Source organism: Stegodyphus dumicola, chromosome 7, assembly GCF_044657685.1.
Source record: "Stegodyphus dumicola isolate Sdum_Otavi_A_Nest chromosome 7, ASM4465768v1".
In the NCBI taxonomy this organism is placed as follows: Eukaryota; Metazoa; Arthropoda; class Arachnida; order Araneae; family Eresidae; genus Stegodyphus; species Stegodyphus dumicola.
The window spans coordinates 38921485-38945589 of NC_140774.1; the positions used below are offsets into that span (position 1 = coordinate 38921485).

A 24105-nucleotide genomic window follows, 5' to 3' on the forward strand; every position below is an offset into this window, starting at 1 on the left:
AGTATTTCATCTCGATATACTCCATCTTTGATATGATTTAAATCAATTTCCTCATCATAAATATCACGAATACACATCAAATAGTTTTCTGGTTGCAATTTTCTAATTTTGACTATGCTTTACGCATGCGCGCATTGAAAGAAATGTTTAATAAAGTAAACGAATAAATATTAAGCTTTTTTTGTAAAATTTGATACTCTTTAGATCATAATTGCTCTTTATTTCATAAATTACGGCTTCATATTTTTAATTGTATAATTTCTGCATCCCATCTTACCAGATTTAAATTGATGATCTTATAATTCGGAAAAAACCCTAATCCAGAATCGGCAATGTCCCGATGAGTCTGGATTACGGACTTTGTACTGTATATTAGACATGGCCAAACTGCAACTTTCTGGCTCTTTACAGTAGCTTATGAGCCACATGTGACCTTTTGTTCTTTTAAATGCAACTCGCATTCAGAAAAAGAAAAGTTTGATTTTTTTTTAATATAACATTTGGAAGCAGAAATCAAAATACAATGACATGCTTCTTTATCAATCAATAATTTAATTTCTTAAATTATTTTAGGTGTATAATAATATAATCCTTTTCAAACTGTCCATTATGCACTAGTTGTCAGAATAACAAAGGCAAAAAAAAATATAAAAAAAGGCACATAATTCTTGCTTGAGTTACTGCTTTGGCCATGATATTTTTAAAATAGCTAATGACCATTCAGACAGTATAAAAAACAAATAGGAATGCCATTTAAAAAATAATGCACTCTAATCCCCATGGTTTAATTTTATTTGACAACTTTGACTTTGCTTTACAGTTCTGTATAACTGCTCCTGCTTCTCACTAACCATGGTCCCTACAAGTGGCTGAGCATTGATCTGCCAAATGGGATAGCATGAATGTGAATCAGTTCTTCTTAAAAAGTCTTTCACAATGACATCTCTTCCCTTAAGCAGCAGATAACCCTCATGTACTTTGCTATGTACTTAATCATTTAAGCCTGTTGAATAGTAACAGTCTCAGAAACCATGATTCGTTAATTTTGGAGAATAATTGTTTTGTACGGGATTCATGCATTCATAGACTTTATGGTGGGTGAGGTAAAATTTCCCATTCATTCTTGAGCAATTCTGTTGCATATTTCTCACTATTGAGTGTGTATTATAATTTAGAATGCATTGCCTGTCTCTAAGCAAATCAGATAAATTTTGTACATTTTTTCTGCTCAGGTTTCACCTCTACTAACAGTCATATGCTGCAGTTACACTTTTTCCTCATGGAATTCTATCATTGTGATGATTTCTTGCTGATCATAGATAGAGATCATCATTTATTTCATCTTTTATTCTGTATGTAAAAATTTTTGGTGTCCCAGGGAAAATGAATTTTCTTACTGGACTGAAAGCAATTTAAAATCTACATTAAAGTCTCTAATCCATATTTTGCCAATGGTGGTTATTCAAGACAGAAATCTTTCACCTTCATTTCAACAAAGTTGAATCAGGCAATGAGAGGCATCAGGCACAAATTTTTCTTTTATCAAGGTATGATATCCTGATTCTTGTACAATTGTTGCAGTGTATAATATTCTCTCATATATTGCTTTTTGGGCTTCCTTTTTGAACCACTACAAATGTCACATATCCTTTATGTGCGCAAGTTTTGGGTATTCCTGCCCTTCGGTCATCTTTTACGCTTAAAACTTTCCTCACGAAAGTGAGTCATTGAACAGAAAACTATACTGTGTTTCACTGACTATTCAGCACAAACTTCTGTTGGAGTTTTCTCGTGACCTTCCGGTTTTGAAATATTATCTTGGGTTTTCTACAACCACAATATCTCAGATATTTACAGACTTCATTTCAAACATTCATCACTTCAAAATGCCATAACTCTAGAAAACTCAAATAGATACTTGTTTTTGCTTCGAAGCTCCAAATGCAAGTAATAGAATATATACAACTTATTCTGCCATTAGGGATTGTCAGGAATTAATAAGAAACTTCTAACAGGTTATATGAAATGCATCTATAAAAATTGTTTAGATTTGTGGTGATGCCTTCAAATCTGAAACCCAGCAGGTCCAATATCAAAAGATATGTCATAACTTATGAATACTACATAAAAGAAATAAAAATGTAAATACAAAAAAAAAAAATTGTATGTATTAAGTACAAAGAATTCTTAATTCTTCAACTAATAGATAATATTCCTGAATTGCTAGGTATTTGATTGTACTCAACATTTTTTCTTGTGTTATCAATCCTTAAAAGTTTCTTAGAATTAGTTGATATTAGCTCAAAAAGACAGTTGTTTTGAACCAGAGTAGATTCCAGAATAATATTAGTAACAGTGTATCCAATCTACAACACAGATATTGATAGCACTTCATATTAAATCTTCAGTGACAATTTGAAAAATGTGTTTGTTTAGTTATTGCTCGATTCATATATTTATCTGAAATAAAGATCTTGTAAGAAATATTCTTTAGAATAAGGGTATGAATCTTCCTTTTCGTGACTGATTGTTATGTTTATTCAATCATTCAGTTCTACTTAGCACATGCAATTTTGTTTTTACTGTTTTAATTGAAGTTTTCATACTGAAATCAATACTGAGTTGTAATTGCAATGCTGCTTACAATCTTGCATATTATTTTTTAGATAGCATATTAAATATTATTAATTAATTCACTACGCTGCAATGCCAGTGCAGTGCATATATAAAAAATATGTATTGCACTGCCATTGCAGTGTAGTGATGCTGTATCTCAAATCTTGCAATGCTATGAATGTGTGTAGTTTTCAATTCCCATTGAAAAAAATAAAGTAGGTCAAATATTAAATTTCCTGAGACATTTTCAAATCTCAGATCATTTAACTAAGAACAAGTATAAGAAAAAAGGGTGTTTTTGTTGTTGTTTAGTTTTGTTAATATTAAAAGTCTTGAAATAAAGCAAAATTTAATATCTATATGTAATGAAAAAACCCCAGATCTTTCCATTTAAACCTGATAAATTGCAAATTATTTAATCCATTTTATGTAACTATGGATAAAGATGCAGAAATATTAAAAGATACAGTCATAAATAAAAGTTATGAAAACGTCAAAAAAACATTGAAAAAAGAAAGTGTGCATTAGAAGTGTTAGCTGCTCAGAGTCCAGTTTATTTGTAAATCACTTAATAATAGGAACAACTGCATATTTCAGAAATATAATTGTACTCAAATGAATGCTGTTGATCAAAATCGAAGTTGATTAATATTCCTTGCTCTAATTGTATGCAAATATAAAGCTAAATAATCCCATGAGTTAAATGTGCTGAAAGCATTAAAAATAAGCAATAATTTTACTTTCAAAAATAATATTACTTTGTAAAAATAATCATTATAGAAATGTTTGCTTTTGTCTGGAACCATGAAGTTCTATCATGTTTTTTCAATTAGGTAAAACATTTCGTGACACTTGGGGAAATACCACTATCTGTCCCCAATATTTTGTGGAAAAGCTTCTGCAGTAATCAATCTTCACTTACTAAAGAAAGTAAAGAAGATAAAGTAACAGTACTAAGCATTGAAGAGAAGATAGCAATTTTAACTCTGTTAAGCATGATGGTTGAGTGAGTTTTTTTATTTCTATAATATTTTTTTTTCTAATTTTAAATGTTTACCATGTTTATTTTAAAAGCATATTATTTCTTGACTTATTTTTTTAATTTTTAAGAATAGTTAATTTTATTACTATAACAGTGCAGAATTTTATATTATTAAATTTTTAGAAATTAAATCATCAATTTCTCATTGCATCTTTGTAAAACATTTTGATGCAACTACTTCTCTATATAATGACAGACTTCCTTTGGGGGGGGATGATTGCACTGGGGAACAGCAATTTTGTTTTCTTAGATCTGTGATTTGTTACTGACTAACTTTTGGCCTCTGAATCCAAAAATAATCTCAGTTTTTGTCTATCGCATCAACTCTGTAAGCTACAGGATAACCTTTCTTCATCTTAAAAAAAATGTGTATAAAGAGAAACAAAATATGCATTTAAAGGGAAAACATACCACTGTACTTGTGGAGACATCGTTTGCCATACTGAAGCGCCAATTGTGAAACTCTTTGCAGACGATTTTTCTTTTACCAGAGTGGAAACATTAAGCCACCAAAAAATCAAAAGAACAGTGACTGATTTTCTGTTTGTTACATTCGATATGCAAAAAAATGTAAATAAATACTGATCTTATCAAAGCAGTGTTTAGCATTTTCCTACATTCCACACATTTTGCTGATTTAACCGGATTTGATCGAATTCAACTTATGAAGTGTAAGAAGAAAGAAGAATGTACGATGTTTCTGTAAAATGATGAGATGTCATTGGCATTCTACGCATGTCATAAATAGTTCATCTGTTATTAAATGTATGTTACGAACAGCGTTATAAGCAATTACTTGCCCATTGTAAAGTTCCATAGTTGTCCCCCCCCAACTTCGGTGGTGGATTTTCAATTTTTCTGTGTTTGCTTGGATTACATTAAGAATTGCTGGTTCAATTATTTTTATTTATCTGAAAAGTATAAAATTCTGAGCATAGATGGGACTGAAATAGTTCTGAAATAGGTAAGTCAACTTTAAAAATTGTAATTTCATTCAATATGCAGTGTATACAATTAGGATATTGCAATACAATACAACTGATCTTTTTGTTGAACTGATCTTTTTGATCATTTAAGCTTGTTTAAAGGCCTATAGAAAACTTATCCACTGACATCTAGCCATCCTGAAATGTTTGTGTGACTGCTTCTTAATGTTCGTTATACTTGTTGCATTTTTGCTAAAATCTTGAAGAATCTCAGATATTATTTTGAAGAGCGTTGGTTCTTAAGCTTTTGGGCAAATTTAATACCATGCAACTGCTCCACTCTTTCCATCACTCTGTGAAAATCCTATGAACTTTGACTACACTACCTCACTCGCTGCCACATAATGAATGAGGTAGTTTACTGAAAGCTTGTCAGATTTCAGACTAACTGTTAGGAACTGAAACAGGAGAATATTCATACAAGTAATGTGAAAATGCACAATATCTACCAACAGCCGCTCCTAAATTAAAGTACTTCCCACCAAAAAAAGCAAGCTCGGATATATTTTTAATGGGCTTTTGTATTAGCTGTATGATGTAACTCAAAATAAGCTCTAGTAATTTAAACAATGCAAAAAATTTCATTTATTTTATTATCATTCATGATTTGTTTATTCACTTGTATAATTATATTAAAACTTCTGCTAATAACTTCATGTGTGTACCAAGAAGTACTTTCTTTGTACAGTTTGGCGATTTTTACAGAGGAAAAAAAAAAAAAAAAAACGATGACTTATAATTGCAAAAAATTTATTACAAATATATTTATAATTCTTATGCATATTATAATTTTTTTCAAAAGTCGATCAATAAACTTACAAACAAGTTTTTGTTTCTTTAACTTTCATAGAAGATTTGTAGCAATCGCTTTAAGAATAGATTCAAAACAACGATTCCCTTTAGCAATTCTGTAGCAAAAAATATTTTATGCTTGTGGAAATTATACCACAATTTCTTTCACTGCCAGACAAATCCCACAAACATATATTTTAAAAGACTTAAAGACAAAATATTTCTCAATTTTTGCATAAAATTCATTAAAATACCCCCTCAAAATAAAAGGAGAAAGAAAAATAAACATCAGTATTTTTCAGTTTGCTAAAACTGAAAAACTGTTAAGCTCGTGACTGCATGAAGAATTGTTTTGTGCAATTGCCAGAGTTTGATGCATTTTGAGGAACTGGCAACTTCTGTGAAGGTAATTAAGCTGTTAGGCAGATTCCAACTTCTTTTTATAATAGTAAATATCAATATTAACTTTTTGCAGAGAATCAAAGTCTTGTAAACTAAGCAACTTCTTCTTAGCAAACATTAGCATCTTAATTTTAATGACTATGTTTACAAAGACATTGATTTAAAATTCAAATTTTATTTCCCTTTTGTGTTGCATAGAGTTCAACCTGCATCCATGACCAAAAACATTGATGGTTTAGTTGAACATGGATTAAGTGCGGAAGCGGAGCAGAACTTTCAGTTGGCAAAATATGCTCTTAGAGTACTTTGTAAAACTAATGAAAAAGCTAGAGGGAAGGTAAGTGAAAATTTCTAGAGAAAATTTACTGCATTTTAAAACTTTATTGTACTGGTATACTTTTATTCTGGTTTTTAACTGACAAAGTTATGGCATATTAGACTGATACAAACTGTTGTTCAATAACTAAAATAATGTCATGAGCAGGGCTGTGGAGTCGGAATCGGAGTCGGGCAGATTTGGGGATAAAAGGAGTCAGAGCTAGAGTCGCTAAAAACAGGTCGACTCCGACTCTAGTTTTTATTGGACAGTTTCAATTTAAAATGAAATTAAAATGAATTGAAAAAAAAATTAATGACAAGCTGAGTTATTATTTTTATTTATGGACAATATACATTAATAAATAATTATTTTCTATTATTATTATTATTACTATTATTTTCTATTTCATTGATATATTAATAAATAAATATAAGGGAGGAAGATGGGTGTGATATTTGCCATAAGTGATTAAACTGGTTCATTCAGTTACAAATTTCACTATTAAATTTAGGTAAGCAGCAATAACAGCAAGAACTCCCAAAATTGATGCCATTCTTAGGAAGCGAGCAGGAAAAGGAGCAATTATTGATAAAGAGGTTGTTAGAATTAAGAACTTTTTTAGAACATGTAGATAACCCTAATCTTTCACTAACAGAAAGACTGTGGAATGATCTTGCAGAATTGGAAACTCTTCTTTCTATACTGCATATAGCTCAAAAAAGCTGCAATCTGAAGAATTGATGGGAGGCGAGAATGGAAGAATGGGATGTTTGTTCTTTCTGAGATGAAGGATTTATTGCAGAAGGAATTTCTTCAATGAAGAAAAGAGAAACTAGTTGGCTAGACAATGAAATCTTGCTGACTTCAATACATGTAGATCCGAAACAATTTTGATGAATGAATTTTCTTGGGTGACGAACAAATTAAAAAGGCAAAGAAAACTGTCTATGAACTTTCATTAAGAATGAAATTATTCTCAGAACAATTGGAGAATTCAAATCGGGACAGTGAAGCTGCAGACATTGCAGTTGAGTCTCTAGCATCCTCTTCCAGTGATGAATTAGTTTTTGAGAAATATTTTTGAATAATATTGAAAATGCTAAGGCAAAAAGGAATGAAAATAAAGAGCCTTTAGTATAAAACTGAAAAAATACAAACAAGATTTCTACATGGCCTTTGAAGAAATAGAGAAATATGATTGCACTTGCGAGACACCTTTTTTAGAACTTATAAAAATCTATCCTGAAAAGTTAAAAGAAGTAGCCCTAACAGTAACCGCTCTTCCTCCTACTCAAGTTAGTGTGGAAAGACTCTTCTCAGCTTTGAAGTTTATCAAATCGGATCTATGGCCATCCAACAAAGAAGATCTTGCTCAAGCTATAGTGTTTCTTAGAAATAACTAATGCCAGTTTTTGCATTTCATAATAAATGCTAATAATATAAATAATTTGCTATGCCATCAATTTTTTTCTGTAGAATCTATTACTCCTTTTATATTAAAAAAAAAAAAATAAGCTGTAACCCATGTGTATATGTTTACATATATATACATATAATGGAAGAAAGGCAAACTAACTAAATTTAAAAGGATCTGTGAGGAAGACGGTGTCTTTAAAATTCCAGGAGTCAGAGTCAGTCATTTTCCCTACCGACTCCACAGCCCTGGTCATAAGACAGTTAAGAGTTTAATTTATGGAAAAGCATTAGAGAAAGGTTTTCCCTAAAAATGTGCATGTTGTCTAAATGAATTTCTCAGTTTCAAAGCAAGCCATGTTCATAATGAGAAAAGCAGTAATAATAGAAATATAATAATAGAATAAAAACCTATAAATAATAATAGAAATAAAAACCTATTTGTTTTGCCTTGGCTTAGAGGCTCAAAAACTAAAACTAAAAATGATGAAACACAATAATTTTCCTAGACTGTATTTCCAGCTGCTGAATGGATAAACTGCATTATGGTTTAATGGTTTTTCTTATGTGTAGCATAAAAGCAGGCAAGTTTTCCTTAAATTCTTTGATGAAAGCACTTCTTCTCATGACCAAGTGACATGAATATACTTTTTCATAATAAAATAATCAAATTTTATCCTATTTGGGAGTCGTAATTTTCAATATTTTACTTGCTGTAAGCAAAGAAGGGAAACCATTGCTATTTCTTTAAGGTCTTAATTAATCAGGGGTGATTATGGTCTGGAATAACCTGAATTCCAGATTTTATACTTTCTCAAATCTGGAATTTCCAGATTTGTGTAAACTTTTTAATCCATAAATCTGTAAAATCAAAGGTGTCCCCCCCCCAAATTTTATGTTAGATCAAATATTTAAATATGATCATCATCAATAACTTGTTGCATAACATTTTGTTTTCTGTTGTGATATCAATTCCATCATTATAAGTAATTTACTTCATTTTTAATAAATGATGGTAGAACTTACATCAAACATATATCAAAGGCAAAGATAACCTAGTATATAAAATCTTTCGTACTATTTCCCCCTTTGGAAAAAAATTAATATTCTCTATAGGCTGAAAAAAACAGTGGTCATTCTTAAGTGTAATATGTGTTAAGTCATGATCCAAAGATATGATTGCATCCGTTTGAACTTAATTATATATCTGGGTTACACATGATTATCACCATACCTGAAAAGCACAGACATTAATGTTATGAAAACATTTTGCCATAAGAAGAGTTGTGTTCATTCAGATGAGGTTTTGATGGTTGGAGACTTTGAGTTTTTCATTCACTCAAAGAGAAGTATGCTGAAAAGAATGTGCCTTTACTTATTGTGAGTAATTTAATCTTGAGCTGAAAAGGATATGAAAGTCTAGGTCTAATCATTAGTATGGGAAGTTTAAGAAACTCACTAATAAGGATTGATGAAATCTGAAACACATTAAAAAGTGCATCAAATGACTTTTATCATAACTTTGGACTGAATGCTAGTGATAGATCTATCCACTAGCTAATGATTACATTTGTTTTTCATGTTCATGCTACTTTTCAAAAGCCGATAGCGGACCTGCCAATGCCCAATATCTTTTAAAATGATGCAATATTAGTAAAAATTATGTTTGTAGCTGGACAAAAATAGAAAGGCATATACTTGAAAATTTTAAAGATGTCATCTGCTTGACTAAATTTAAATTCTATTCCTGTGATTAGCTTTAAAAACAAATAAGAAATAACATCAGTAAGCTCATCAAATTGCTTCAGATCTACATATTCACCTTCCCCCCCCCCAAAAATGTGATTTTCCTTTTGGGGGGGGAGCAATTGAAAGATTTATTATTTTAAAATTTTTGTTTCATTTGCAAATGTTGCTGTACTTTCTGGCTTCTCAGTTTGAAAAAACTGAGAAGCCAGAAACTGTTTTTTCCAAAATATTTCTTTTATCCTCTTATATAGTCTTTCTAGCATAATAAAAAATGATGATCAATTCCTAGGGTGTATTAAACGCTGTTTGTTTATGCCTTGCATTTAAAAAAATAATTTAAAATTAATTAAATTGTACTTAAATTCAGCCACATAATAGGTATTTTATAACAGCTGTTGTGTAAACTTAATATACTGTTAATGCAAATAAATTATTAAATAATATTTTTTGTTGCATGGCCCTTTTTTTCCTTGGTTCCAGTTTTATTAGCCCAAAGGAGCATTAGCTCAGAAGGGCTATTAATTTTGTTTTGGCATTTTGCTTCAATTCACTGTAAATGTCCATATCACTTTTCAAACTGTTGCCACCAAACATTATCGCTTGTGTTATGTTTAATGAAATTAAATAATGAAGAATCTGCATAAATGTATGTATGTTTCTCATATTGTGATAAAACAATGGTACCTAGAGCCATCAAATTTTGAATAACGTAATTCTCCTCTGAATATGGGCATCTGGAAGCCCAAATTTGGAATTTGTTTTATTATAGATTTCATGTTTTGTAATACTTAAGCAAATTTTTGATTAACTCAACGATTTCAAAGCGAGCTGTGGAAACACTGTACGGAAAAAAAGAAGTTTTTATCTCCTGCACTCGAGATTGTATATAGAAATTCTAAAGATATGCTCATTTTAAAATTATTTTGCGATATTGCTGTTGAATTGAATTTTATGGTTTAAGTGCAAAGAACATGCTATTTATTAAATAAAGGTAACACTGAAAACGTTAAGAAAATACCCCTTTGGGCATAATGAAAATTTTATTTATTTATATATTTATTTACTTATTTTTAAAGGTTCATAATGAGTCTGCTACAGAAATTCGTCTGCCTTTTGATCATGAACTTGCTGATCGCATAAGATGCCTTTTAACAGAGGGTAAATAAACTTTTGTATGCATATTTAATTATGTTTTGAATGTGATTTATATTAAAAAAATTCAGTCATATTCTTCCTAATCAGTTTAATTCAAATGTCAATTTCTTAACTTTGCTGACTGTATTTTTTTCTTTTTATAGAATGAGATCAAATGTTTGTTAGTTTTAATTTCAATTATCTTGGCGGAATGTGATTAAGCTGATAATATGAATAATGCAATTGATAAAAATTGTTTTCATTTCTTATTTTGAGCAGCCTAATGTTAGCCTACTTTGCAAAGTATCTGCCAACAAAATAACATCAGATGTAAGTCACATGACATAAGCATTTTTATAGGTAGTAAATCCACTTTAGCAATAGGCATCAAAGCTGTAGTATAGCTATGCAGGCATCATGAGGCAGAAGAGAGGTGAGTCCGTGCTTCACCAATGGCAGCCCATGGAACACAGTATAGAATCCATCCAAATTTTCCCCTACTGGACAAATGGGAGAAAGCTGGTAGTGCCCTCTCTTAAATCGGTGGCTTCAGTCAGTGTATTCCCAGAATGGTTTCCTTGTTGCACACAAGAACAGTGGAATGTTTATTATTATGTACACAGGCTTTGAAGGGTCTGTCATATGGGGGAGTGAGCGGGGGCATTACTGCGTTGTTTTGCACAAATACATGAGTGCAAGTGTTCAGTGCAGGGTGTATGAATGAAGCTGATTTGTTATGGCATGATGTAGAAGTCAGAGACAGCATTTTTATCGCTTTTCGGAAAGTCTGGAGGAAGGATGCTGGATCGACTGGAGCAGAGGATGGTTGAAAGACCTCAGATGGCAATCGAAGTGTCGTGCCATAGACAAGTTTAGCGGATGTACCTGCAAGGTCTTGCCTGAAACCAAGAAGCATATGAGGGAGTGATGTAGTTCCACGGATGTCATTATGCACTTGATAGTTACTTTTACGTTGCGGTGAAAAAGTTCCACTAAGCCGTTGGCGGAAGGATGATACGGAGAAATGCGAATTCCGTGTATTCCAAGCATAGATGTTAGAGAAGAGAAAAGGTGTGGCTGGAATTGTTGACCTTTATTAGTTGTCACAATTGATGACACACCAAATCATGTAATCCAACCGGAGATGAATTGTCGAGCCACAGAGTCGGCAGAAATATCCTGAATGGGAAAAGCTTTAGGCCAACGAGTAAATCTGTCAATACAGATGAGCAGATATCAGTAAGATCCACATGGTGTCAGAGGACCGACGATGTCTATATGAACAGGGTTAAATCGCTTGGAGGATATGGCGATTTTTTTCCAAAGGCCTATGTGTGTGCCGGGTAACTTTCGAACATTGGCACATGATGCAGGAACAAGTCCAATTGGCAATGTCTTTTAGCATGGGTGGCCAAACAAATTTTTCTTGTATGAGCTTTTTGGAAGCCTAGATACCTAGGTGTGATAGGTTGTGGAAACAGTCAAAAACTTTTTTCCTGAATCAAGGGTACGTAAGGTCGAAGTCTGTTATTAGAAGGTGGAGGGTGGAGGTCCGGAGTAAGTTGTAATGCCTGGAATTTCAATGAGCAGTTTGAGTCTTCATTTGGACCTTTTAACTCCTCATCGGTGGCTTGCGAGTGAGCAATAGGAGTGAAATCCAGTGATGCATTGGCATCGATGCCTTGAATATGCGAGAGAGTATCTGCCACGACATTGCTGGAACCTGATATATGCTGAATATCCATGCTGAACTCAGCTATGTAATTTAAATGCTGAGTTTGTTGGAGGGAAGCAGTATTTGATCTTGATATAAAGGCATAAGTTAGAGGCTGGTGATTAGTAAATATAGTGAAGTGTTGACCTTTGAGACCTATGAAGGGTTGACTGATGTCTGCCAGGACGAAAGGTCAGGTAAATGAGCAACATAAGTTTAAATTGAAGGTGAAAAGTTTGGTGCCATATGTTGCTATTTTGATGCTGTTGGTGGCATAGAGTACTACTGCAACCGGACTGTTTGCATGCCGACAATAACTCTTGGGAATTACAGATAAATTGGCGCCAGTGTGGGTTGTAAAGGTCAGCCAATGATGGATCAGCCAGAAGAATTCGATTAATGTGACGGTTGCAATGCTGGCCGACAAGCGATCGCCAATCTATTTTTCCGGCTGCCGGAAATTGCATGGAGAAACATATTTTTGTTCATTGGAACCAAAATTAGTATGGTAGAAACAAATGTTGTTGCATGACTTTTTATATTGTTGATAGCGTCCATTGGATTTATTATACCTTTTGTAATGTTGGGAATGATTTTCGTTATGTTCACAGGAATGTTCACAGCTGCTTTTGATTGCTAGTGAAAGTTCATTTACTTCGTCAGGTGTGCAACTTGCTGTTCAATGAGAAGTGCCCGTAGTAACACTATTTATGTCAGGGAGATTTGTGAGATCCATAATTTTGTCAGCTACAACCATGAGTTTTGGGAGACCATCACTTAAGGCAGCTAGAATTCTCTGTGTATATGGTGGGAGATGAGATATCCATAGGGATTTCAGTAAGGATTCTCAAACCAGTGAGGTTTCGCATACAGGAAAGTAATTGAAATGAATCACTATTTGAAATCAATATAACATCCAAAACCCTTACTTTCATACATATGAGGGAAAAAATTGCTATAAATGTACAATATATGCAGAAAAACAAAATGAAAAATTTATCTTGAAAATAATTTATTTGACTTAACTATATACACTTTTTGATGTAGGAGGGATATAATTGCTTACAAATTAAGTACATATGATCATGAATAGTATCTAAAACTGCAAATTGAAATTTCTTTAATAGAAATACTAATTTTTATTCCATTCTCTCAAATATTCATGGAGTTATAGCTTTCCTAGCATTTCATAAAAAATTATTTGATGCCTTTTAAATCACTGTACATTAATAAAAACATAATTTCTTACATTTTCTTGTTGTGAATCCGAAAAATAGAATAAACTGCAAATAGGCCTTTTATTGTAATTATGTATTAACTTGATGTTTTTTATGGCTTAGATACTTAGGTTTATGTAACAAAAGTAATATATGTTGATCAACAATATTTTTAGTAAGCATAATTTTTTTTTTCTTTTTTTAGGTATTCAAAATTTTAATGATGATCAATGGGTATCTATGGCTGATGAAGCTATTTGCACAATATTTGTCATGATTGAAAAGCCTACTGTATTGTGTGCAGAAATATGTGCAAAAATTGCCAACCTTATTTCTGAAAATTCAATTTTGACAACGGTTTTGCCAAGTAGTAAGCATGTTTGCCTTTTATAGTATATTATACTGTTTATAATATTTTTAATTATCGATATCCAAATTTTTATTTTTTTTAATTACTGTGTTCATGAGTGTTTCTTATTAAAGTTATATTCTCAAAATCTTATCTATTTGCATCTACAGAAGAGAAGGAATACAACCATAATAAACCTTAAATTTAGTATATTTTTCACTTTTATTTTGGAAGGAGAAGCATATCCATTATTCTTCTAATATATCTGTTATTATAGCAAATCATCTTTTGAATAGTACCAGAATCAGTGTCTTCTTGAAAAACTAATTTTCATGTTGCTTAGGTCTGCATTATGTTGAATATACATATTACTTATTAGGCAAAGTTTCTCTTAAATTGTTTTGTGTTTCTGATCACAAAATGTTTGCATTGTTTACAAGAAGTGGGTCTTTTGCTCTTTCCTCCCCCACACACACACCTGAAGGAAGTATGTCATACCATATGAGGGAAACTGCATGCTATCAAAATAAGAAATGTTACAGTAATATCTATAATGAGTTAATGGAGCCCTATTTGTGATTACTAATATAATTAGCCATTTGAGTGACAAAATGTACTGTCTAAGTTTAGTGTATATGATCAAGTTCTGATTAATTATGACTTTATTTACCTGAGCTTGTCTTAAAAAATGTTATTTGTTTATTCTGAGGTTATAGAAAAATTATTGTCGCAGATTATCAGAATACAGCAAAATTTCGAAGGAAATACAAAAAGGGAATGGAAATGTGTGGAATAATGCAATGATAGTGGATGATATCACAATGTTCAAGTTCAAGTGTATTGTTTTTATCTCTAAGAGTATTTAATTTAACTGTATATAATTCGGAACACATAAACAGTGTTAAATTATCTATTGAAAATAAATCGTTAAACTGTAAAAATAAGTGTATAACCATTAATTTTCTGTTGAAATGCAAAAATAACATAAGCAAAAACATTCTTTTTTCTGTTTTAAAGTTTATTCTCATTTTAAATGCTGATTTAATTTACGTAACCAAATGAACTTATTCTAAAAATTAAACTGCTTATTAAAAATGTAGGTTAAATTATGAATAGTTAATCTTCCTTATGTTTTTCCTATTTGTTGTTGTAATTAAAATTAATGGAAGAAACATTTTCTATTTATACAGCTAAATGCATTTTTTTGCATAAGCCTTTTTTTTTTTTTTAATTTATTTCACACTTTGTAAAATGTTATGTCTCCTGCGAAGAAATTTTTGGGAGCAGTCATAAAATATTAGTAAAAAGGGCTATTCTCTTAGTAATTTGCTATCTATTAATGGTATCAAGTGAAATGTGCCAAATAATTGAAGTTTGTTTTATATTTTCAGTAATTTTCAATTCATATATTTAATTTTCTTAATTGAAGATAATAACCTTAATTAAATCATTATTATTATTATTTTTTAAGATGTTTAGTAAACAATTTTAAACTACAATGATTATTGAAATTGGAGGATCCTAATCTGCTTCTGGCCATCAGCTGCCAAATAGTAAAATTGCTGGATATTGGTAGTTCAACCTTGGATAAGATGTTTGTGAATAAACCGGTTACATTTTAGTTTTGAAGGACTTTCTCATGTATGATGTAAATGTGAGTAAGTTTCCCTTAAAAAATCCTCCATGAAGGCATAATAGTTATCTGTTTAAGAAAAGGGATGTCTTCAGTTAAAAATCTTTTAATGAAAAATGGTTTGTATTCATGTTATGTTCTTTGTTAATTTATGACAGAGCACTATCATCCTGTGGAAAGGAATGTCTTCATGAAAATCATTGTAAGGGAAACTAGTTCGTATCTGCATTACATGTATAGAAAACCATGAGAGCAATCAGCCATAATGTTCACCATATTCTAACCAGCACTGTTAGATTATGTACCCATTTGTTTGATGGTGGGCCTTTTCCCATAAGGAAAACCATGATAACATGATCATGCTCATTCTGTGGAACCAGTTCATTAATAGGAATTTGAGTTGAATCATCGATGCTCAATGAAAAGGTGAACGATCTGCTCCAAAACTGATTCAAAGAACCAATTCACTTTACTGAGCGACTAATCTCCAATCTAGTGAAAATGGAATGGTAGTTCTTTGACAGTTCACAGAGAGCTCTTGTTGAGAAGTGTGCCAAAAATTTTATTTGTCTTATGCAAACACTATTATTTTGTTCTTTATTATTTACTGGAAGTGTCTCTGAACTTTTTTTATGTATGTATGTGTGTGTGTTATGTAGGTATAAATGTGCACTTTTGGTTTTCTTGTGTTCCATCTAGTATTTAAAAAACTAAACATTAAATAAACTGATACATCTCAGCAAAACTGACCACTCATGTTTAGAGCTGAATGGAATGTTTGTTCTCATCTGGCAGTGCGAGGATCTGTTTAAAATACCTAGATTAATAGATGTTCATTTTCCTCCTCGAACTCCCACCTGTGATCGCTCCAATTCTACTTCTCTAGATGCAGATCTAAGTCCTGGAGTGTTGATTATTTGTTCTTTTCATCACTCCTTCTCTAGCCGCGGATCTGATGCCTATGGAGTCTCCATTTTTTGCTCTTTCCATTGTTCCAGCATTCCTTTTCTAGCTGCAAATCTGGCTTCTACAGAGTCCTGAGTATTTGCTCTTTTCGCTTCCTCAGAAATCTTGCTTTGAGTTTAATTTCTATTCTTCAAATACTGTATCGTGATATATCTGTGTTAGATATTCCTTTTTTATATTATGTTGTTATTGTTGGAGGTACGTACAGTTCATTTGCTTACTATTGGAACACAGCTTATTCAAGACGAGCTGATGAATAAAACAGAATTAAAGTTCTTACCTTGATAAAGTGTAATCCATGCTGCGAATGTAAAGAACACGATCATTATTATTAACACATGAAAATAGCATATTTAGGAGCCATAAGAAGAAAAAGTGTCTAGCGATGATACAACCATAGTCATCATCAATCAACACGAGAATGAGTCATACAAAGAGAGAAGGTTTCTTTCTTTTTGGATCGAGTCCAATTCCAGTTAGTGGGGATGAGGAGGGAAGTAACGTCGGAGGGTACAGCTTAATCGCTTTCATTATCAATTGCTCTACAGTTGCAACATTTATATAAAATAATAAATTTTATTTTTATCAATGTCTTGTAGTCGGAAGCTGTGAATTTCACTTCAATCTTCTTTAGAATTAGTATATATTTATAAAGATAAATTGTTCCATCTAATGTATTTTTTCAAGGTTGCAGAACAAAAAGGTGACCTTAATGCATAGAAGAACCTCCAGCAATATTTGGTATCATTTTGTCCAATTCGATAAAAAAGAAAAATGTTGGTATTTTCAGCAGACAATTTTCTGTTCTTTGGGATCTGCCTTCAATCTAAAAATTTATTTTTACATTGTGCTTTCTAGTAGCAACAAAATATCAGTTATAGTAATAAAATAATGTAATCTTTAACAAATGTGAGTTTGGTTTTCATTATTTTTTAACTTTCTTAGCATTTTCTTATTCCAGAATTTTATTGTTCTTGTATTTAGATAGGTGGTTTTACGCAATTTCAAAAATACAACTGAAAGAAATCAGTCCAGGGAGTCGGCGGTTTGATTCAGTTGATTCCACCAACTCCATTCCTTGCTGAATTCTTTTTTCATTTCCTCCATCTTTGCACACTGCTCTTGATCCATGCCTATTCTGAGCATATTCATCAAGGTCATTATTAGTGACTGGTGAATCATTAAAAAAAGCTGGTTCACTTAAGGGAGCTAACTGTTCCAATCTGATCTCTTAAAAAAGCAGTTTTTCCTGTCTCTAGTTCAATGGTTTATTTACTCAGCCAGTACTCCTTATTAAGGAAACCCAATTTTTTCATAACTTCTTCTAAGCATAATGTCATTATATCCCTAATTCAATTTCATTCTACAATAAAGCTGAGAGCAACTGCGTAACAAAAAACTTTTGAAAATCATTTAGAATGATTTTAAGTCAATATGGAACATATGTGAATGTAATTATATAACTACAATTAATTTCCCAATCAACCATGCCTTGTGTGAGAAAAAGTTGTTTGTTTATTGCAGCTCAGTGGAAAACTAGTATCATACATCATCAGAATTTTTTTTAAATTCCTTCAAGAAATATAAAAAGGATAAGAAAATTTGTGGGACAGTAGCAATGATAGCAAATGATGTCATAATATTTAGAAATTCTTTTTATGTACAATGATATGTAATTTTATTGTACATAAATATTGTTAAATTATTCATTGAAAATAAATTGTAAAGTGTTAAAAATAAGCGTATAACTGTTAATTTTTTGTTTTTCATCAACTATCAAAATGCAAAATTACTACAGACAAAATCATTGCTCTTTCTGTTTTGAAATGTTTTCTTGTTTTAAGTTCACTTGGTTATGTATATTTGATTTAATATACATAACCAAGTGAACTTGTTCTTCAAATTAAACTGTTTAAAAATACAAGTAAATTATTTATAGTACTTTTTTTGTTTGCTGTATTATGGGTTATTCTTCTATCTTGTTTTTTTTTTTTTTTTTTTTTTTTTTTTCCCCTTTCCCTCCAACTTCTATTGGATTAATCCTGATTTTAGGTTATCTGTGGACAATGTTCCCAGTATTACCCTGATTAATTGGTAGTCTGTTGTGTTTTCTTTTGTTTTGCTCTCAGTTAGTTTTTTAATTAAGTAGCAAATTTTATTGATTGCAACATTGGGTATTGTTTTTTATATTTAAAAAGAATTGCAATGTAATATGGATAAATGTCTAATGATTTTCCCTACCTTTTTAACTGTATGCATATGCAAGTAAAAATTTGTCATTAAATATTTTTTTTTTTTCTTTGTGCAGTTAGTTATTTTAATCACACATTTCGCATTGCAAACTACAAGTTTATAACAGCATAACATTTAAGTACTGAGCTGAAAATAGAAAAATTGAATGTATTCTTCCTCTTCATTATTTTCATACCCCTTTTTTTAATATTCTATCCATGGCAAGGGGCAGTAAACAGTTGTAATGAATTTATCAGTACAAAATGTATTTAAATATACATGTGTTGACATGTCTGTATTATTTGCAAACATATCAACTCATAATCTTCTGATTCTTTACAGCATTAGTATAGTTCCCTCAGAGGTAGATGTTGAAATATAAAAGAAAAGAGGCAATTTTTTTACTTATGCCAAATTATAATCATTTGCATTTTTACTAGCCTCTGTAACTTGGTTTTCTGATTATTTTAGTATAATTACTATTAAATATTATTGCACATACATGGTTCCAATAATTTCTTGTATTCAGACACTCATCTAAATCTTTTCACATTCTGTATACATAAAAGGAAAAACTTAAAATCAGTATGACACAAAGGAAGTAATAAGGTAAAGGAATAAATAATTGCTAATCATGTGGTATCTCTAATATATATTTCTAATTGTATTAGTGTTATGGTAGTTACATTATATTAATATAATGATTATATATTATTAATGTTAATTAATTTCTTTGTTCATAATTTCTATTTGAGGAGCCATTCCATTGTTGTTTATTATATTATTTATCTACAAAACAAAAAATATTTCTATACCTCTTACTAACAGAAAGATTATTAATAAAATTTGTCATTTGAAAAGTGGTTTCATTGCTATTTATAAACATTTTTATTATTGTTATTTATATTTCTCAAACACCTTTGCATAACAATAAAAGGAAAAAATCAAAATTGTGGTTATAATGATAATAAAATTGTTAGAACTTAAGTTGTATTACGTATTGTCTGGAAAAAATCTTGTTCAGCATCACAACTTCTTTTATAAATTGAACTGTGGTTGCATATTTTAAGATTTTATCTGTTGAATTACTTAAATCTTTTGGTCCTAATGAGCACATATGACCCATAGATTAGATTTCATTCCCTAATGAGTAAATAAAACCCACTTTTAAATGGATTTTTACATTTGTAGTGTTTTTAAGGAATTAAGGAACAAATATATGACTAAAGAAACCTGGGCTATTTTGCCAAATGTGTCAGGTTGCACTTTGTAAAGACTGCTTTACGTCATATTGTGCTTAAACTGTACTGTAAAGATAAAATATTTGGTACATTTCATTTAACTTTATTATTTATTCACATGCAGTGTAAATTTATTATCACAATATCTGAGGCAATTGGGACAATTAGCCCCATTTGACAGTAGAATTGGGATATATTGTCCCAGGAGATTTCCAGGAAACTGAAAAAGTTAAAAATTTTAAACTCATACTTCACTTCGTTTAGTACGTCAAAGTTAAATTAAATTACTTTTCATAGTTAATTTTAATCATGCAAAAGTCAGGGCAAAAGGGTTAATGTGATTGTGTATTTAAAAATCATTGATATAGTATGTGTCATGTTTTTTATTATTTTATTATTATTATTATTATTAGAGATGCTTGGCTTCTATTGCTGTGCTGAAATGAAAATCATGCACTAGATCACATTATTATTTTGAATTATTAGACTTGTTTTGCCTCCTCTTTTTAATAACAAATGGAGATTTATGTTTTTAAAGCTATCGGTTTGTAAATTTTGAGGTGTGTGGTTTCCTTTTAGTGTAATTTGGTTAACTGATTGGTTACCTAATGATTTCTTACTCTGATACATTTATTGTTGTACTCTATTTTCCCTACTTGCAAAAAATTAATAGGAATGTTACGAACTTTTCAGGTGAATTGTTTGAAATTCCCAACATGCTTCTGGCTCGATTTCTTTCATTATGTGGACACATTGCATTACAGTATGTGATGTATTTAAAATTGGATATTTTTGCATACTTGAGGAAGCAAGAAATGCAAAGGCGTAGAAGGCGATCATCAATCCCTAAAAACTTTTCTACACCAAAACCAGGTTTTCTTTCAACACCAAAATCATTATCTGTAAGTTAATATTTGCTTTCTTTACCCTGAATAGTTCAGTATAGCCTTTGAGAAGATTTATTTAGTGTATAGATCAGCATTTATTATTCGCAGTTTTTAAGATGATTAAGTTGAAATGTCTTCCATATGTATTTGAAACTATTTAATTAAAAATTTTATGTAGTTGCATATCTAGGTATTTTATTTATCACTGTACTATAGTTTTTATTTTCAGTGAAAAATGATAACAGAATAGATGAGCTAATGATATAAAATTTATTATCCAGAAACCATAAAGCAATGTATGGTATTAAGGAAAAAGTGTATTTGCATTAAATTATTGATACATGTGTTTGTGCAACATGTGTTCAAATTGTTAAGTGATGCTAAATGATCTCTATAAACTCTTGACTTAAGTAACATAGTGATAAAATGCTGCACAATTTAGAGTTGGAAATCTTTTTTACCTTTAACACTGAAAAATGACAGCTTATTACTGCGTTTTTGCAAGAAATTAAGACCAAATGATAAGCAGGTCAGGTACAAGTGTATGAGGCACCAAAACACCATTACAGACAGAAGTGTTAAAGCCCAGCTAACTAAAATTTAGAAATCTTCCCCCTTCAGAGGCTCCCAAGTAGTTTATTGATAATTTTAGAAAAGGCTGGTTAAGTGAGAAACAGTATGAGCTTTGTCCTGAATGAATGTTCCAAAAATGCAAAGATTCCTTTTTTCCAATAGCCTGTTGACTGTCAAAAACTGAAACATATATACAGGCTTATTAATTACAATACTAACTGGTAGATGTAACTACAATTAAAAAAAATAAAGTCCTATGATTTTATACTGCTTTTTTTTTCCTCCCAATTTCATTATCATTCATTGTAAATTCACTCTGAAATAGAGATTTTTTGGTTTAACCTTTTGAAGATGGAATGACCATTATGATGGCCATAGAGTCCTCTGTTTGAAAAGACGGGGTTGTCCATTTTAGTGGCCATGTCTTTTTCCCCCATTTTCCAGGCTGAAAAGTGGGGTGAAATGTCAAATTTGACATCCCTGGGGTTTGAACCACTTATCTTTTTCAAAGGTCTTTGTGTTAAGAATCCGGTTTTTCCCAATTTTTCCCTTTTAATTCTTGTAGCTACATAATTACATAATTCACGATAACTGCGTTTGTAAATTTTAAACAGAGCCTTGCATTGCTTTAGAATATTGTATATTTTCATAAGTTTTTTTAGAAATAATTTTGACATTTTTCTAGCAATATGCCAAAAAGGAAAAGAAGTCTAACATTACATCTACCAGTTAGTCTGGCTGAAGAAGAAATACGAAAACTTCTTCAAGAGCTTGATGATGAAATATGTACACATTCGTATATCTGTATGTTTATACACGTATGCATAAATCCACACGCAAACACATATATAAATACATATGTGTGTGTACATGTACGTGGCTGTATATACATTATTCCCATTTAAGGGTATGCATGCTTTCCGCTTTATGTACATATCTGCACTTATACCATATTATATCATTGCAGACATACATACTATATGGATATGTAGGTATAAATTTCCATAAACAAATATAAATTCCCACGTACTTCTATACATGTACAAGCACTTTTTCTTACATTCTTAACAGTTCTGTCTGTCTGTATTTCCATATATATCTGTTTATGCTAAGTGACCTTCACATACGGAAGTTTACTGTGATGGTACTGTTATTCATACAAATCACAAGAACATAAATATAAATTTTGTGTCAAAGAAACAACAGTAGTTTCAGTCTGAAATCTGGAAATCATAAATATACTAAAACTAGTCAGTTTGAAGGTTATCTCTAGCTATTAGATTCCAGATGTACTGATGTACTGTTATTTTAAAAGGTACCTCTGTATCAGTGTCTTGATTTCACGGTCAAATAATTTTGAAGTAAGATGTTCAGAATGGATTAGAGTAGCATTTGTGAAATTTTACTGTCCATTGAGCTCTGAGAATACAAACAGGATGTAAAAGCTCTCAAATAATATACAAATCATTGTTCTAAGACAACACATGTTCCCCATCTGAATTTTTTAACCTTGACCTTTCAAGTGATTGAATGCCTTTGTCATTCATTAGACATATATCTCAGCAACTACGTTCAAGGACAAATTCCTGGGGGCATACCTTGTGCACTCAGTTATGAAATAGTTTCGATACAACAGCATAATGACCGATTTTTAATGAAACTAATGAATAGCTGCCAAATTTTCAATAAAAATAGAAAAACAGTTAATTCAACTGTGTCAGTATAGATTTCACATGACCTAACAATGAAGATTTTTTGAGTAACTGCAAGTAAAGATACTTGCTAATATATCGTAGAATTTAAATTCCACTATATAAAATATGCCACCATAGTTGATGTCAAAGCTGCTACAAAGACAGTCTGGAGTTGAAACGAACTGGTTTAAACAATAGAGGAAATAGAAAAATCCACATGCGATGATGATTTCAAACTGAAGAGAATTTTGCTGACCGAGCACCGGAAATTATCTGGAAATTTCTCTTAATGTGCTAAATTATGTAGCATAATATAGGATAACATAATGCAGTACTGAAGACAACAACTAATTATCGTGTAACTTTTGCCCCACAGTTTTTGCAGACACTATGGATAACAAACAATTTTTCCTTCAATTTGAAAAATTCTTTTCTCTAAAAAATTACTTTAATTTTGATACCGTAGTGAACACGTTCCCGTAGTGAGCCAGGGAATTTAGTATAAAAAGACTAATGGAATTTACTTGTAAATGTGGTGTTTTGAATTATGGGTTTGCATACCAAATAATTTGACATTTTTAATGACTTGAATTTATTCTATTATTAATACTTTAAATATACCACTTACTAATTTTCAATAAATAATACAAAATGGTTACATGATTAAATAATCTTTCTTTTCTTTTTCTTTCTTCCCCCTCCCCTTCAAATTTTTAAAACTAAAATATTCTAAAAAACAGTTTTTGAGCATCTGTTTTATTATGCATTAATTTTGGAAAAGAACTGAATTTTAATTAGTAGCACTTATGTAGTTGGACATTGCAGTACTAACAGTCTACAATAAAATAAAATTATGTATAATTAAACCAGTTATATTCTAGTTTGCTGAAAGTTTCCTCCTTAAATAGTATGTTATTAAGCAGATTTTGAACAATTATGTAAAATTAAAATTTCATTACACCTATAGAGCATAATTTTAACAGCTCCACTGAACTTTAATTTTTAATCATTTCTATAGTTTTAAGCGTTTATTTTTTAATTATTCCCTGTATGGAAGAAAGTTCAAAGATATATTTGATATTGAGAATATTTGACAATATATACCGAAACAAATTTAAAATTATAAGGACATTTAACAGTTAAAAA

The 24105-nt window shown here is 30.8% G+C and overlaps 1 protein-coding gene across 2 annotated transcripts in view; it reads left to right on the plus strand.

Moving 5' to 3' along the window:
* Cap-D2 (CAP-D2 condensin subunit) overlaps positions 1 to 24105 on the plus strand; it is a 209003-nt gene that overhangs the window by 160647 nt on the left and 24251 nt on the right. For both annotated transcript variants that reach the window (XM_085820101.1, XM_085820100.1), the window contains exons 16-20: positions 3450 to 3622; positions 6037 to 6175; positions 10396 to 10477; positions 13590 to 13754; positions 20499 to 20707. In XM_085820101.1, coding sequence (XP_085676227.1) covers positions 3450 to 3622; positions 6037 to 6175; positions 10396 to 10477; positions 13590 to 13754; positions 20499 to 20707 — 768 coding nt within the window. The remainder of the gene's footprint in view (positions 1 to 3449; positions 3623 to 6036; positions 6176 to 10395; positions 10478 to 13589; positions 13755 to 20498; positions 20708 to 24105) is intronic.